Source organism: Anticarsia gemmatalis, chromosome 6, assembly GCF_050436995.1.
Source record: "Anticarsia gemmatalis isolate Benzon Research Colony breed Stoneville strain chromosome 6, ilAntGemm2 primary, whole genome shotgun sequence".
NCBI lineage: Eukaryota > Metazoa > Arthropoda > Insecta > Lepidoptera > Erebidae > Anticarsia > Anticarsia gemmatalis.
Genome location: NC_134750.1, coordinates 1,192,554 through 1,211,063, shown reverse-complemented (window position 1 = coordinate 1,211,063; position 18,510 = coordinate 1,192,554). Strand labels below are relative to the sequence as shown.

The window sequence follows — 18,510 nt, the reverse complement described above, 5'->3', positions numbered from 1 at the left end:
AGCTTCTCTATAGATAGTTATATCTAGGATTGGTTACGTCCTTGCATCGTCTGAAAAGGAAATTAAATTCTGATTGATTTTGCGGTGTCACTGCAATTTCCTGCAAGTCTGTAGAGGAATATTTACAATGGTTTTTGTTTATTGCATTTATTCTACGTGTTAACTCATGAGTAATTGGAATGACAATGCTTCATTGAACGATTCTCATCATTTGTCTTGTGATGGTATTGGAAGCAAAATTCATGCTTACTTCCTTAAGCATTAACAAACGGCTTTCTCTGTATACACGTTACTCTATATGTATACAAAAGTACCGTTACATGGACTCGCGAACATCGACCTACACAGTCGTGACTACTACATTATCGCTCATGTGAAAAATATCAATGTATGTTCCAAGTTCATGGTTAAAGAGACGCGAATCTTGTTTTGGTCTGCTTAGAAAGTCATCCGGTCACTCCATTGACTTTTAGTTCGTTGATCTTGATTTTTTACAACTGGTTTTGCAAGTGCTCTAACCAGATTGGTTGCTAAATGTCTTGAATGATTCATCCCTTCGGGGAAAATGTGACATTGGGTTTTTTGTGGTCATAGTTTGTTGCAGTTGGCAGGTAAATTATTAGTGAGATATGCGACATTTTGTTAATTAATTAGTGGTCAGTAGTATATAGGACTTGAGGCTGACTGTCTTCGTGCTGTGTAGCTAACCTCTTTACAGATAAAATCTCAGTCAACGTTCAGTGCAGAACACAAAAAACAACACAAAAATCACAAATATAACTTAAGTTATTCATTATACGAAGACACTTAGTGACGTAGGTTTCCTTTCGAATTATAGGCGTGAGAGTTCATGCAATTCAATTTGGTGAGAAGGTCGACACTTCGAACTGAACGCAACACCTCGTGACTCTTGCGATACGTATTACGTTTTACTTTGTCATTGTTGGTTAGCAGATGTATAGGAAAAGGGTTTTTATTAAGCGTCAAAAGTAACAAAAGAATTGTGAATATCTTGAAGATTTTGATTGAAAGTAAACGATCACTTTTCTTACTGTGTTAGGCCTTGGGGACTATACAAGATAAATGATTGCCCAAAAATTAATCTTATTTCTGTTATAATAGTTGACTTATCTAGCCAATCCAAGACCAATCTTCTGGCACTCTTGCAAGGGTACCAATATCAGAAAAATTTCGTCAATGACTATCGTTTCACCCAGAATTTTAAGTAAAGCCCTTTCGAAACCTCTCTTAGGCTCTACACAGTTAGTCAACTATATGGCTTTATTATCCAGTTTATCAAAAAATAGACAGACACTAGCCCAATTCTACTTTTATCAACATAACAGTATTACCGCATAGTTTTATCTGTAGGAAACGAACTGGGTCAACAACTTAACATACTTTTTCTTTGATACGCTAGGCTGTCAAATTGCGAAATCTTTTAAGTAGTTCGTAGAATCTTTTCCTTCCTTCCAATATTTTTATCTTAATACAAATACCAGTACTTTGGTGTTTGATAACCTCGTTTCGTAGTTATGTAATGTTGGCGTAATGTTTGTATTAAGATTTAAATTAGTGATGACAAATTACTCTTAAATGTCTCAATATAAGCTTCAAGTTAACTTAAGCAGCTACTTTTATGTTTATTCGTTTGATCCACTATTTCAGCCGCCTAAGGCTAGTTTTAAAAAAAGTTTGTTTATGATTATGTTTGATCCCCGATCTTCAACTATCTGGACAAAATTTTTTAACAAAATTAGTTCAGTAGTTTAGCCGTGAAAGTGTAACATGCACACAAACAGGCAAGTTTCTGCTTTGACGGATTGAAATATATGAATATTTTATTAAATAGAGATTGAATGAATGCATATGAAACATGTTTAGATGGATTGATGACATAGTTAAGTTGGGGAAAATTTCTTGGAAATAGGTGATATATAATAGGACTTGTTGGTGCGAAAAGAAGAGTGATATCCTTCAGTGGGCGGAGATAACGTGATGATGAATGGCAAAAATTCTTATAGTCATTGAATACTATTAATCTATAGGTATTCTTTAGTAAAAGTCCTATCTTTATTGTTGCGTGCTTGGCTGCTATAATTCAGTCGTTTAACTTATAATTACGTTGGTTTTTATTGTTTTATAATAGTTATTGAACAATTACTGGATGATGAATAATTTTCTGTTAGGAGTAGGTACCTATTAATTTGAAATTTTGAAAGTTCTGCTAAATGTTATATTTTGTTACCTTTTTTGTTTAAAGAAGGTCCTTTTCAAAGACGTTCTAAGGTCTTGTGTGGATGTGGGTGGTCCATGGATCGGATATTTCAAGATTTTTTATGCAATTGATATGTTGATTGATAGTTCAGCTCAGAGAGATATTGACATTATGACAGATTCACATCATAGCTCTAAGAACTGTGAAATTAGATGTCAATAAAAAAGTTGTTTTTAGGTGCAAAAATTAATTTAATTCTGTACTCTTATACATTTTTTTTATCTTAGCAAATTGATTAAAGCGTTCAATTATATCCTCAAGTTCATATTCATATTTCATAGTGATCAAGTACTTATGTCGATAAATACGGCCCAACATACCACATATTGTGTAGACACCGGTATTCTTGACAAAACCTTGACTGCCTATTACACACCTGACTAAGATTGAATATACACCACAATTACGGCACAATGTATGTAAATAACATTTAATCACAGTCGCAATCAAATACCTTTGCCTCTCGCTCTGACGCATGTCTTATGCGCTAGGAGGGAAAGAGACAGAAATATATTTATGGTAAAGATCTTGTTTTATGGTGTAATTTGGATAACACGAGTCGAAAACAGTGTGCGGATACGTTGATGTAATTTAATGCGGTTTTTTTATCAGTGTGAAAATCCTTGTTCATAATTGTAATAAATATGTTTGTTTTTTTCCATTTGTTGTGAGATGCATCTTGTAATACATTTTTTACAGACACTTTTGTTCACGTCTGTACGATTGATAGTTTTTTATATGACTTTTGATTACGAATGTACAGAAATACGTTGCTGATTGCAATGTTTTTTTGGTGAAGCAAAAACTGTGATTAGTTTTATGATGTCTGTGTTTTGAGTTGGTATCTCTTTAGGATCCCGGATCTAGGTATATAGGAGGTTTAAGATTAATGACTTGTAATTAAATAAGGTTATGGATTGGTAAGAGTAAAAACTTTGCCTTGGGGACACTTCAGGAAAGCCAACAATGGCAGGTTTTGAAAATTAAAAGTATCGGTTCATGAAGATCTGCTGCAAAATACGGAATATTTTTGTGGTTTTTGATGTCATTTCCAGGGGTTTTGCATTTAGCATCTATCTACAATGTAGATTATTACGTGATAAATAATACACAATATTCTTTCCTATGGTTTTCCCATTGACGTTGGCATAACTAGACGACGATTTAGCGCAAAAGTATGAAAAATCTATGTACAAACAGGTATTCGTACATTCCGCATTACAGACGGACTCCAGAACTATAAATTACATCGTTTACGTACACAGACAGACGTCTTGGTTCTGCGCCAGGGAAACGGGCGCCAGGCTATTACATCACAAGTATTATACAACTAAAATGTACCTTAGATACTAGGCTAAAAGGTAGAAATTCCTTTGTGAGGTGTTAGTCTGGGAAACGGAACACGAAATACATATAAATCTTCAACAACTGCTGGTTTGATGACTGAAGTAGACTCCAAGCAGAAATCAACTTTATTTTAATCAAATTAAGATTGGTTTTTGTTTGTTTTAACATATCAGCTGTCGACGATAGTTGCCATATACGTACAGTTAGTCATCTCACGTGATCGTATACTAATTATATATTCAAATGTAATGATAAATAGTTCCCTTGAACAGTACTTTCCGTTTGATGGTTTAACTGGAAATGTTGTAGTAACATAATTATTTATGTAAACTAGGTTTTTTAGGAATGCGTAAGAGTTATAGCTAAGTCTGGCAGGTTTTGCCTACCACTAATTATATTGTGGTGAGGATAATAATAAAATATCGTTATTGGCTGCATCATTACTCGTAGTTATGAAAAGTTATTATTCATAGTAAATTGAAGGCAAGTAAAATATTATTCTGTCTATCTTTTTAAGTTTCCATGTAGTTAATTACATTCACTTGAACGTAATCGATTAAGTTCACCTAATTTAAAAGCAAATAGTCTCTAAATTAACCACAAAAAAGCATTTGAACAAAGATTTTTCTATATAAGAAGAGCCAGTAAATAGGTATAGTCTAACAGTATACAAACCATATAAGAAAACAAGGTCACATGGCCAAAAAACACACGAATCATCACAAAATCTGTCAATAATGAAATGTGTTTAAACATCCATTTAAAGGCTGGAAATAAACCTGCAAGCAATCATCGAAACAATGGCAGATTAACGCGTAAAGATGAATTAGTCGTGAGAAACCTTTGTTTCTGCTTGTGACTTAGTCATAGTAATGACGTTTGATATTGTGGTGGTTTTATCCTTGAGTGGTTGTCAATGACCTGTTTGTTGGTCACGGGATTCTGGGAAATATAACCTCGGCTGAAGTTAAATTGTTCGTTTAAACAGACGCTGCATTATAACTAGATGAAAACCCGGTTTAGCTCGGGTGAATTTTGTTATGGCAATTGCCGTAGCAATGACAACACTTGTCAAAAACAAACTTTTTCACCAAACGTCAACGACGGAAGAACTTAAGATCGCGTTAATAAGTAATGGCTAGATTATCCGGGTCGAATTTTGATAGTGTTAAATATTTGCTATTACTATATCTGTTGGGTAGGTTATCTGATACTTATCCGAGAGTTTTGAAATTGGCCCATAGTCTAGCAGAGTAATTATGTAAAACTAATGCTACCGGTTGTGCCTTTTGCAGTATTATTTACACTATTTACAATCATTATTGAAGAAAATGAAGTAGAATAGAACTTTTGAAAATGTAGGTTCTTGTGAAATATTACTTTAGTTGCAGTGAGTTTTACAGAGAAAGCTACCATACTTATTTTCCTTAATAGTAGGCAACTGGAAATACCCGATACTCATTGCGTGTTTGTACTTGCTAGTATTTTTTTTGTTATTCATGGAACGATAGTAAAAATGTAGGGAATAAATAGTTCGGAACGCTGACAATTTCGTTCACATTTTCCTCAATCATTTTATTGCTCTAAACGTATAAAATTCATCGTAATAAACAAAAGCCTCCACTGAAATAAAGAGAGAGATTTATTCAATTCGTTACCTCACCATGAATCGACACTTACTTATCAACTGTATTTCTTTCCCATCAAACAGTTTCATGTGTAAAACTGTTAAACTCTCGTTTACTCGACGTTTTGAGCGAATTGTATCGACCGTGGATCAATCGTGTTTACGACCCGTTGCATTATAATATCTTTTTATTCAACATGACGTAAATATCTTTACAAATTTCTAAGAATAAAACATTTCACAAAAACTCCCAAAGATGTATCATGTAGCACGCGAGTGTCAAAGCCTTGAAGACTAAAATCATTCGGTGAACTCGTGTTTTCCTCAAAACTGTTTCATTTCTTTACAATATTCTATATAGGGTCTTAGTTATATGGTATCTTACCATACATGATGAGACCCTTGTATGAATTGACAATAGAATTAGAGGGTTACGTGTATTCTTAGTTAATACCATATAAAGACCGGCAGTTTTGTTTAAATAGCTATGTCAATATCATATGTTGACTGTTCCTGGTTATTGTCATTTTGTTCTCATAATGGTGGCTAAATACAGTACAAATAATACATACAAAGACAAAGTTATAGGAATTGTGTGTTTCCATTTAAGTTTGCACGACAAAATCCCGAAGAATATGGTAGCTGAATAGCATGAAGTACTTACTCGTGTGTCTATTCTCAAAAATTATCTTTGTGTCCGTAAAAAATACTAACTGATGCCTATATAGATCCGTTTTCTATTAAAATAAATAAATTCATTCATCGGCTAAGGAGAACTAAAGAAACTATTTTCACCATGGAGGTACCTCTGAAATTATAAATTAAATTGCCTTACCTTGCCTTTTACACCATCTAAGCCATTTTGCAAAAAGGTAGCAGCTCATCGGTATGCTTTCAGAAAATCATTTATTTTATTTTATGCATAGAGAAGTACCTAATAGTTTCTTGTACCCAACTACGCGTCAAGTTTTCACATAAGCATTAAATGCAAATGACAAGAGAATATTAAATATTTTCCTCGTATTTCATTGTTGGTACGCTATAAAAGTTATTCAGTACATTTTCATGGGCCATACGCCGGCTGTTACGTTAGACACGGTTCGTGTTTATCACATGAAACAATACGTACTAATATTTTTACTACTCACTGATAGTGGAACGAGGTTTTTATTACTTAAAACTAATATACTTTGGCTAAATGTTATGTAACAAGACTACTCCATTAAACTGTTCTCAATCAGTGTAAAGCTCTAGCAGTGCCTGCACATTCCTGTTCTCAAGGCCTGAATGTTCCTTTCAGCAACTTAAGCTATTGGAAATAACCTGCTGAAAGAGGAATACTTTCATTGTAAAACTCCCGTAGTTAAAATGTTCAGGCATTAAACTTCCTGTTTATAAGATTCCATTGAAACACATAGGTTATGTGTGCTGTGTATGTATTAAAGTCTATGAGGTTGTATTTGACTGAAGCTTGCTTCGCGTGCTAGAGTAAAAAATAAAGCCACATCAACAGATCATTCAATCTAGCCTTTCTTTCAACTTTAGACGTGTTGAAGTCGGCTTCCAATCTCACCAGATGCGGCTGCATAGTATTTTAAAGTCACAGATATGAATTAAAAATCTATTATCCACAAAATAATCATTAGTTGCGCTATGGTTCGTAAGATTATTAATATAAAAAAAAAACACAATTATAATAATGAGAGCCCTTAATGTTGGTCATTGTATCCTAAAACACTTATTTGATAGCAATCAAAGGTTGGCGTAATATGACTTTAATGACTAATTACGTTCCATTCACTGTAAGTTTCTTTCTTCAATGTCATTCGTTATTATTTCAAAAGTATGTACTATAATTACCTCTATGTACTGACTATTTATTATCCACAAGCATGTCTAGTGGAGATACATAGCTTCATATCTTTTCTAAGCAACCTCCCTCCTAGAGTCTCCATCTCTTGGCTATGTACTATAAATATTCCCCCTTGACATAAGATATGAAATTTCTTGATTTATAGCCATAGTTTTCGATTTTTTCTGACTATCTCTTAAGACTCCCTTTTTTGGCCTAGACTAAAAGTTTTTGGTCGAGATGCTAAAATATCTTATTCTTTATCAAGACCCAAAGATTTTTCTTCCCCTTTTCTAGCTTAGATGTAAATTAAGTATCCGAATTTATTAGTCCCATAGTTTCAATGATGGTAATAAAACCTGATGAAGGTTTACCGTCGGCGTTAAGCAAAGAATAGACTTTATACCGTGCGTGAAAGAAGTGTATAATCTCTGACTAATTCTGGGGAAATGCAGATATGATGTCATGAGATAAACTCTTTGTAACAATAACAATGTTTGTTTTTATATCCGTATGAGCAACTGTCATAACAACTGATGATTTGTTGCAGAGAAACTAACGAACTAAAGTTCTTTAACTTATATCATATTTCTGACTAATCTAGAGATCTTTAAGTGCATATGCTTAAATCATAATATCTTTAAATTAAATCTTTAGCTCAGTATCTATTTCTGTCTAATCGATTTCGATCTAATCATATCGGGGTTCGGAATCAAATAACTTGTATTAAAGACATCCATATAATGTTTCTATACAAACAACATACATTATACATACAAAATATCAAGCCTTTTGATCACAGTAGTAGGTAGACCAAAGAACACCACTTGGTACAATCACTACAAACTTGTTTGAAATCTTGTTGAAAACATAACATTATAAATACATATTAAAGTTTTTCTAACACTATACTATAGAGTATTTTATCAGATCTATCATAAAGATATAACATTCATTACTAATGTTTTATACCAGTTTACGTCCGCAATGGAAAAATGATGACAGCTGATATTTTAATCTTATCTACACGAATGCTTATTGCCGCAGTACTAGCCTGGACGATCATGTGCCTTTGCCTTGCCGTACAAAAAAAAACGCATTTTAAAACGTCATTACGAAACATAGCCAAGTTTTCTTTTATTTTGAAAATATTTTACTCGACGTCAAAGAAAACTTTTCCTAAGAAATCGGGCCGTTACCAATAGTCTTAGCAAGTCGTCTAACTAGTATTACTATTGGAATATAAAACCTGCATTCCTATCTGTATTTAATTTGAACTTGGTATAAATATTGGACATATTTTGTCCTGAATATTGTATTATATTATATTGTACCTGCTAAATAGAGTAAAATACGTTATAGGTATTATTATTGTTGAAATAAGGATATTTCCTTAACTCTCAAACGGCTTATGTCAGTCATACTTCGGACTTTTGGTCAAGTGACTGTCATGTGATTATAATATTATGCTAAACAGATGATTAAAAAACTTAATAAATAAATATCTTTTATGTTTAAAATACGTAGCCGGTTTGTACAATTATAATTATTCGTGTGATTACAATGCAAAGTTGAAGTCAATTAAAATAAATACTTATGTAATTATACATCAACAACCTTGGTATTAAATTAAAGACTATAATTATATTTTTGACTTTACTCTTCAGCCCTCTTTTCACCAAAGTTATAGCTGTAAGAAAACGGGCCGCGGAAAATCGATTTACATTGAATAGTTACACTTTTGGTGGAATTATTCCACTCGTACTATCTCGATATATTGCATTTATCTAGCAAGTCAAGATTTTTATAATAACTTTGAAATATGTTAAAACATAAAATAATCGTACGTAAACTTATTAATTTTATTACCGTAACCTTAAACAAATGTAGAAGCAGCATATAACAACGATGGTTCAGTGCGAATACAGTATATAAGATTTTATTGCATTGTTTGTGCGTTATCTCAATTGTAATACGACGGTTATAATAATAGAATATATGGATTTTATATTAATACATATACAGAATATGACGGATATGTTCTAATAGAGTATCTATTCGTACTTAAAATTTATTTTATGCATATGTGTTGTAGGGGTCATATATTATATTGGTATTATAGGGAAAATAGTCCAAGTATAATTTGTTTTTGTTAATACGAAGTATGGTCTTACTACCAACAAGGCATAATCAAGAAAAAAACTACATGATTCGTAGTTCATAAGTCCGTTCTTTAGACTTGGCGAAAGTACTACCGTGCACCCTTTCGAAGTCTAATGGACTACGCCCTACTTGAAGAAGCTTGTTTTATTTACTTACTATACGTTTAAATATAACTTGTAACCGGCGGTCATTTATGACAAGATGTATGGATGTGAATGAGGCAAGGGAACTTATTAAGTGGCGTTTTTTGGTTTTTGGCTAGCCCTATGGGAAAAAGGTGTGATTTTATGAATGTTTATCCTTTTAAAATTGTTTATGTACTTACTGCGACAGTAAGATGACGTTAAAAGTTTATTTATAAAGTTCTTTATCGTACTACGAGTTTATTTGTGTACATGAGATTTGCTTTTAATCTCGCGTAATCCAATGCAGTAAGTTAATTTTAGCTAAGAAACACGTGTGTTAAGATAAATTTAAAACAATCGGGAAGAAGTACACACTTAATTTATTATTATGACCTTATAAAAATAGACTAAGAATTAATTAAGATTTGATCATTTGTTGTATTATTAATTTGTTAACGTATTTTATATTACTCAATTTCTCTCTTCTCTTTTATACGGTGCAATTCATAATTCAGGACTAAGTCAAAGTCTGTTCCTATCCTTTTTATCTACTAAAAAGCGGTCGCGCTCATCACCATATTATGAAGCTTAATTAATTACTTGCACAAGCGATGATACCTTCATAAAGAAATATCATATTTCTGAAAATAACTGCATCTTCTGTAAAAGTTGGTTTATCAATGAGTCACACCAGCACATCAAAATATGACTATTAAACATACTGCATTAAATTTGTGTACTTATGCTGATAATAATAGTTTTTGTTTTATCAAAATCGGGTCAAAATTACCGAAGTTACAGCGTTATAAAGTTTCACTGCATTTTTAAATTTGCGTTGCTTCGCGCGCTATGCGCTGACGTCACGTCGCTACAGACACGCTAGTTCGACTGCGGGTGATGCGGAGTTTTGACTTGAAAAGTGATTTACATTTAATATTTAAAGAGTCTGTGTATGTGTATGTGTTATAAATTTAATCATCGTGTTTTTTGTAAAATAAGCCTCCACTAAGATATCCTCGATCTTGATCGCCACGCACACAATCATCAACTAGACCCAGGTAAAGAAAGTTGAACTTGTATACTACTAATAATATTATTGTGTGTAGTTAACAATAAAATTGAAAGTTTGTTACAACTGGCATTACAAATAATGAGTGTTACGTACCTACCAAGTGTAAATTTGGAAAACATAGTTTTAATATAATATTATAAAAAAAAAATTGACACCCTGCCTCTGATTTTAGTCAGGTTGATGGCTATCATATGAACACATGAATCTACTCTGTAGGATGTCTCATATGATTGGGTGTGTAATGAGAACTTTTAATTAAACAATTTAATTTTGATATTATTAGATTTAATAAACATGAGTTCTTTTTTTAAAACAAAAAACCAACGCCAACTCAACCGCCGCGCTCGGCTCGCCGCCGCCTGTGAGGTCATTGAACTGCTCATTAAATAGTACCTATCCACTGTTTAGTAGAAGTTCATTGCTAGCTAGGTATGAACATGATATGGCATCTTGATCTTGAGGAAGTGTTCAAAAGGCAATAAACTTCTATTTAACATTTGCGCTTGACAGTATCTGAACCGGGCTTTAAGTTTTAGATTAGGTGTCTCTTGCAAAAATATAAAACAGTTTAGGTACATAGTACAGAAAAAAACATTTTTTGGGGTGTTTTTTCACTGGACTTAGTACACATAGGAACAATACAATATTTTCTAACCATTTTGTTTGTCCACTATAAGCAAAACAAATTATTTAAAGCGAAACCGCGAGAGACAACGAGCCTATGTAGGTATCGGCAAGTACTAACGAAATAGCAGTGTCGTGAGATGACGTCACACGTCCGTGCGGCCGCTTCGCCGGAGTTTGGCGCGAAGGCCATACTTTGACGTTTAATATCTCGGTCATTTTTGAAGATACGAAAAAAATAAAAACAGATTTTTTATCCTTGAAGTACCTAGTTTTTAAATATGCTCATAACAAAAATCATTGGTGTGACTCATTATCTGCGTACCTAGTCTATATTGTATAACGCAATTCTGTAAATGTTTTAAACAAGATGGAATCACAAAAATAACAACAATTTACAAGACTGTGTCTAGACGTGCCTCTGAGATATAACGTCCGTGTCTATAAATAACTCGCAAAACGAACTGGATCATAACAGTTGTATGTATGAGTGTATTTTAATATATGAGGTTGAGCAGTTCCATCGGGATTTCCCTTAGTAATACACTTATTATGTTCTTAACTCTTTCCTCTTATTGTCTTAGGTTTAGCTTTGTCTCTTTCTATAGAAACCTCTTAGGCGCTTTTAGCAACGATGTGTTGTTTCTTTAGATATTGAATCTTGAACATCTTTAGACCCAATTTATAATATGTTTTGATGTAGGAGTTTACTCAACATCTAAATTATTGTAATGCGTTTCTACTAAGCCTGTTGGTAATATGAGATTACTAAGTTGGGATTGATAATAATATGATATTAGATTAAGAAACAGGCTATTTCACTAGACGATTTGGTTCAAAGGAACAGATAGTTCAGCATGATTGGTATAAGCATAATGCATACTTAGTTCAGTGCTGATGTTGTAGCTGTGATTTATAGAAATAAGATCTAGGTTATAAGAATATACCTAGCTGCGAAAATCATCGTCTGGTTATGCTGACACACAATTTGAATCGCACTATACCTAATTTTATTGTGTCCTGAAAACAAAGCATAAAGGAAATAATATCAACTAGGGAATTTCCAACGCAGAGGTACGTGTGTGAGTAAATAACACAAATGAAATGATATAGTCTGGATTATAAATACGTCAAAATGTATGTAAAATACTAGTAATTCTGTCGACTTGAATTGTATGTGTCGGAAGTGGAAATGGGAACCGAAAATAAAAAGTCCTTCAATATTCTTAAAAAATGTTCTCTACACAATCTTGAGAAGTCTCTGACTCTCTGTATATTTTGATACAAAAATGTTGTATTTTCAATATGCATCTCACAAAATTGTATTACGATATGTTTGATAATATTTTGTTTGTTTGTATTACTTCAACGTGTCCTTTAGGCAGTCTGCAAATAATGCCCTTGAAAATGTCATTAGATATTATATGTAAGTGGTTTTAAACTGCAAAATAAGGATAAAATTACTGGTCACGTACTTTGGCTTACGTTATTGCTAATTGTAATAAAGTATTGCACTTACTGTTGTTTACAGACTGCCTGATTATTTTTTTATTGTTAGTTTAGTATTTTTTGATACCTACCCTATTTCAAAATTCATCAAAATTCAACCGTACAGTGTCTTTTGTATATTTGGGCGTAATTTTCCTTAATTCATTCCCATCTGAATACGAATTGATGACGAGAGAATTTCCAAAAAAATCTTTTCGATTAAACTTGGCCCTTGCACTTCGTGTGCCTTAATATTGATCATAATTTATTACTAAAACACCTATAATTCTTCTAAGATGTCGTTTACAATTAATCTTTATTAAATCAAGTCTTCATTATGTACATTTTTTTTATTATAAACGGAGGTTCATTTATTTATTACGCTAGAAATAGATCATGACAGCCATATAATTGAGTAGCGACAGTTAAATGCTTCTTGATTATAAAAAAAAACTTGTGTTGAATTTTATTATTTGCCTGTTAATAAAGCTGAACATTATAGACAACATCCTATTCATCGATTACATGATATGGCATGAGATAAATACGATCTATAATTCCAATAATCCCTATCGGAATTTTTCTACGGAAAAATACTAAGTTCCAGAAAAATCTGTGTAACAAAAGATTCCAAGGGATTTACTCACGAGTGCGCCGTCAAATGATTACTATAGATAGATAGTATTATCGTATTTATATTGAATCCGTTCATTCATCAATATGTGTCCGATACGTGAAGTTCTCTCGTCAATGATCCGAGATAGGGGACACGCAGACATACGATGTTACGGAAATGGTTTGGATAATGGATCTGTTTGAAGGTAAGTGAAAACTTAGATCCGGACAAAAATCTTGATAAAATTCTAGAGATTTTTGCTAATCTGTGGTTATTAAAGCCATGTTGTCTTCATAACAAAGATTTATTCCCATTTTTAAGGGGAAATTAAAAGAAAATACAAAGATATACAATATAATGGTATACTTGGCTCTAAAATCATGGTACCGTCATATGTCTGCGTCAAACCTCACCCTGAAACGTTAGCTGCTTATGAAAACTTGATACAAGTTTGTACGCATAGATGGCAGCATCGTAGTGCTTCTGCGTGTAAAGTGCTTGGCTGCTGTCCTCAAGACTATTGCTAATATTACTTTGTGTGTAGTTTCGTGGCCGGAGTGATCCTTCGCGAGAGGATCCCTGCCTTTGAGCGCATGTTGTGGCGTGCCTGTAGGGGCAATGTGTTCCTACGGCAGGCTGAGATCGACACGCCCCTGGAAGACCCGTCTTCGGTAAGATATTATAGATATACTGTTTGATGTAAGATGTTATTTGTGTTCTTTTGCTGGGTACAGATGTTTTTTAAAATAATATTGCCCTTGAAAAACCACTCTAGTTTAGAATACCTGATATTTGCGAGATGCAAACCGCCTGGCTGATAGTGGTTTGTTCTTCCAAATCCTCTCTCAATATCAGAGTCCACAACCACAAATAATATCTTTCTCAAGACTTATTAAATGAATATCTTTGAGTCCGTAATGTTTTTCCTTCACTTTTTGTATGCATGTTGCGTTTAGCCGATCAAAATCTTGGTTGACTAGTTTCACCGATAGCGGGATTCCCGGTCTCGTAAAAGGGGCAATGGCTTAAGATTTTCCTTGTTTGCTCTCCTATTAAAGAACTATGTTATGACGAAATAATTTTGCCTCAATTTTAATGTTTAAAGTAAATATAATGAGTTCAACCTCGAACTTGTCCGTTACGACAATTAATAGCGCTAATGGATTACGGACGGAACGAAATCTTTAAGAGTCTCCACTAATTAGTTCTTTGAAGAATTTAATTGTGCTATCAATATTCAAACTCACACATATGTGACCATGATGAATTCTTTAAAATATTTGTAGTAATTTTGTAAGTAGGTACTATCATTTTCCAATAGGTAAAATATCCAATCTTTCAGGATTTCTAGTTAGATTACCTGTGAAAGAAATTATTACTTTGATTCTTCTACTGAGCAACATCATTATAGAAACCCAGACATTTGCGTGTCTTCTAATATTTTTTTTCAAGAATGCTACATATGGTAAACTGCTAGTTGATTATTATTATTTACCCAAGCACCCAGCAAAAAAACTGTTCAAGAATAACATCCCTTCATACAAGTAACCTTTCTTCTATTCTTCTTGCAGTCCGACCAAGTGTACAAGTCGGTGTTCATCATCTTCTTCCAAGGAGACCAGCTCAAGACCCGCGTCAAAAAGATCTGCGAGGGTTTCCGCGCGACGCTGTACCCTTGCCCCGAGGCCCCCGCCGACAGGAGGGAGATGGCCATGGGTGTTATGACCAGGATCGAGGACTTGAACACGGTAAGGGGAAAAATACTAAGTCTCTTACTTATAATATGTCAAATATCTCTAGGCAACTTTATGCTGGTGGTGTATTAAATAAGGAGTATAAATTAATGTTTCCCGCATAGGTCTTCTGAGCCACGAATGAAAGTACAATAATTCTACCTGACGCCACCTTAATCATCTGCAATAGATGTATACAGAACAAATGATGATCATGATAAATGTTTGAACATCTCAAGTTTTTGGTGTATTTGATATGATTTTCTGATGTACCTATCTGATTATTGGTAAAACCTAATGAGATCTAGTGCTGAAAACATTTGTCATATTCTAGTGAGGTTTTGTAAGATATAATGTCTGTAATACTGCCGTCGTAAATGTAAACACAGTAACTTAAGTTACTGTGTTTATTGTGTTTATAGTTTGTTTAGTTCTTTGGAATCAGGAGACCGCGGGCTATTTAAGAAAGTTTTCGGTTTGTTTGTACGATGGATAGTTACCGAAATACATTAAATAAAAACACAGTATTTATACAAAAAAAAACATTTTTTTTAATAAAAAATACAGTATCTGTGTTATTTTAAATTAAATAACAGTATCTCACTACTAACTGTGTTTTTTTAACGTGAATAGATTTTAATTTTTCTTTTTTTGCTTGATTATAACACGGCTTCTTCAGTTACTGTGATTGCGTATAAAATATTGTTCAAAGATAAACAACAAATACTTGAATAAATCACAGTATCTCATTTACTGTATTACTGATTTTATACGTATTTCTAAGAAACATAGTTATAACACAGTATGTACATACTTACTGTGTCGTAATTCCCCTAATGTTAATATCTTTACAAAGTTACAACACAGTAATAGGTAAAACTTGGTTACAACACAGTAACCGTTGAGTTACCGTGTTGTAACTTAAAAAAGAAAAAAATATTATATTATTACCTAGCTTAAAACACATTATCTAATTTTATTATTTATACAATAATAATATACTAGATATATATATACAGAATCAAAGATTTAACTATATACTTACTAACATTAAAAGTTGCATGAAATAATATACAATAATTAGTATCTTCATGAGAGCAAAAATTAACCAATAAACTTCAACCGCGTTTTTCTCAAAACGCATATTTTGAAGTTACTGTGTTTAGATTTACGACGGCAGAATAGGGTTTTCAGTAACTGTAGTGGCCTGCGTTTATATACAAAATTATTTTACAATATTAACTTCATTAACAATAATTTAATTTGTCTTGCAATATGGTATTTCCAAATCATAATTTATAAAGGCATTTTATCGCGCTTCCTGTTATCGTATAGCAAATTAGCATAGTTACGTATATAATGAGATAAAAATACTCTATATTTTATTAAATAAATCTACCCATATATAAGCATTTCAACTATTTTATTAGTATTGTTTATGACTTACTGCGGATAAATAGTTTCTATGCGGTACAATTAAATGTTTCCTGTTATTCGGATAATCTGTTAATCTATTTATGTGTGTAAATTAAGAAATAAACTGCCTACTGCAGTATAAAATTGTTAAGATTAGATAATTAAAGATTAAAGTTGAACTAAAATACGCTCAGACGTGTTATTGTCAACACGGAAATGTTATTTTTGCCGCATTTAATGTCTTATCGCTTGTTAAGGTATACACATGTTCTTTTAAAATAAATGCTTGTATAGAAGTTTATGGGTTTAAAAAGAAAGGAGTCTGCGTTTTGAATTGTAAAAATACAGCTTAGATATGGTTTTTCGGTTGTTAACACATCTTAACTAAGATACTTACTTTTCATAAAACTTTTTAAATTATCGGAACTTACACAAGAGTTCTTAATATTAGGAAAATTCTAAAATAATTTTATCTTTGCCTGTCTTGAAGTTATGGCAATAATAGTAGTAGTTTCGGCTAGCTTAAACCGGTAAAGTCTTGAGGTGACTACTCGACTGCCTATATCAATATCTTTGATTGAACAAGATATAATTTTATAATAAAGCCTAAGTACATAGGTACAATCAAACCACTTGAAACAAGAGTGATATTCCCATACCTTTGAGTATAAATAGATCTGATAATAAGAGCTTCGTATCTAAGTGCTTTCGGTTATGTACTTGATACTTGATTGGTCATTCGTTATGTAACTAAATAATATAACTAGATTTGTTAGGTAGTGATAAGCTCCTTGAATCTTCCTTTTGAAACCCCAGAAATAGAGTACCAACAAAGTATTTTGCATGCTACGATCGTGCTGAGCGGGTTTGGGTATACTTTTCACACATAATATTTCATTTTGATTTATAATGCGTACAGGTGACGTCAGGGCAAATGCTAATAGTTTCATATTTTTTTGTTGTGATTTCCTGGAAGTTTAGGTTTCTGAGGCCTAATGACAATTGCTATAAAGACAATAAATTATCTAGCCTGTTATAATGATAAATTAATATATCCCAATGCGGTTGAAACAATTAAATCAAATTTGGTGTCCTACTACTGGTCTCCTGTGACCTTACAGACGCTTACCATCTAATCTAGTCATAAATATGTCAAGTTTATAACAAGAACAAAAATGCCTATTTTAAAACCTATAACCACACACCCGTATTATTATCAACAATATAATTAGCCAAGCTACGATTAGTGGTAAAACTCGCCGAGCGTAATGTCCCAACTATTTGCATATAATTAATGGTAGTACATAACTATTATATACACCGTCTAGCCTTCGACGTTGTTCGACACCCGTTATAACTACTATTATACTTTATGAGTTTGTCGTTAAAGCTTAGAACAGAATGTTTTAACTAATTATGTGAAGAAAAGAGTAAATTGTGTCAGTTTTCGGTGCGGTTATTTGGGTGACACATGGTGTAAAAAGTTAGGATATCTTTTTTAAAGAGTGGGTGGCTGATTCGTGTAGAGTGCAGTATGAATTATTTAGTTTCACCACTAGATTGTAAGCAATAAATCCAACGTTTATTTAAACAGTAATCATTTCACTATATCATAGTGGCAAATAAATCTTGATTTCTGAACCTCATCTACCGGTCTTTTTGGAACAAAATTAGGCCCAATGATCTTTGATTGTTACAATTTACAAATAACTTTTTAATCCGAAGATTTGCTACACTTCACCTATTTCGTAGGTAGAAGCCATAACTGATATTTATCAGAATAAATTAGCAATACATAAAGAAAATTTCATTAATAGGAGTAAGTTGCATATTTATCTTTTGAACGCAGGTAACAGTGTTGATATATCTTTGTGTATTAAACTTCTAAGTAATATTACATACTGTTCCACTTAGTAACACGATCATGTGCACTCTTCCTAACAACTGTCCCATATAGATAAGGTTTATGGGAAACGTTAGATACGTGTCCGCGGCCATAATCTGTGATAATAGCTCTCTATCATTGTTTAATACTGTCCGTGGTTAATACTGACATGAATGTTGTAACCATAGCGGGTTATTATGACATTGTTATACTGACATTGGCTAACAGAAAGTCGAAATTTTGAGTTATGTTTCTAAAGGTGCAACTGTGACTTAGTTTTAGGT

At 32.8% G+C, this 18,510-nt stretch overlaps 1 protein-coding gene across 4 annotated transcripts in view; it reads left to right on the top strand.

The window, feature by feature from the left end:
- The window catches only part of LOC142973445 (V-type proton ATPase 116 kDa subunit a 1-like), a 40,357-nt gene that overhangs the window by 12,707 nt on the left and 9,140 nt on the right, over nucleotides 1–18,510 (top strand). For all 4 annotated transcript variants that reach the window (XM_076115127.1, XM_076115128.1, XM_076115130.1 and 1 more), the window contains 2 exons: nucleotides 13,737–13,863; nucleotides 14,764–14,940. In XM_076115127.1, coding sequence (XP_075971242.1) covers nucleotides 13,737–13,863; nucleotides 14,764–14,940 — 304 coding nt within the window. The remainder of the gene's footprint in view (nucleotides 1–13,736; nucleotides 13,864–14,763; nucleotides 14,941–18,510) is intronic.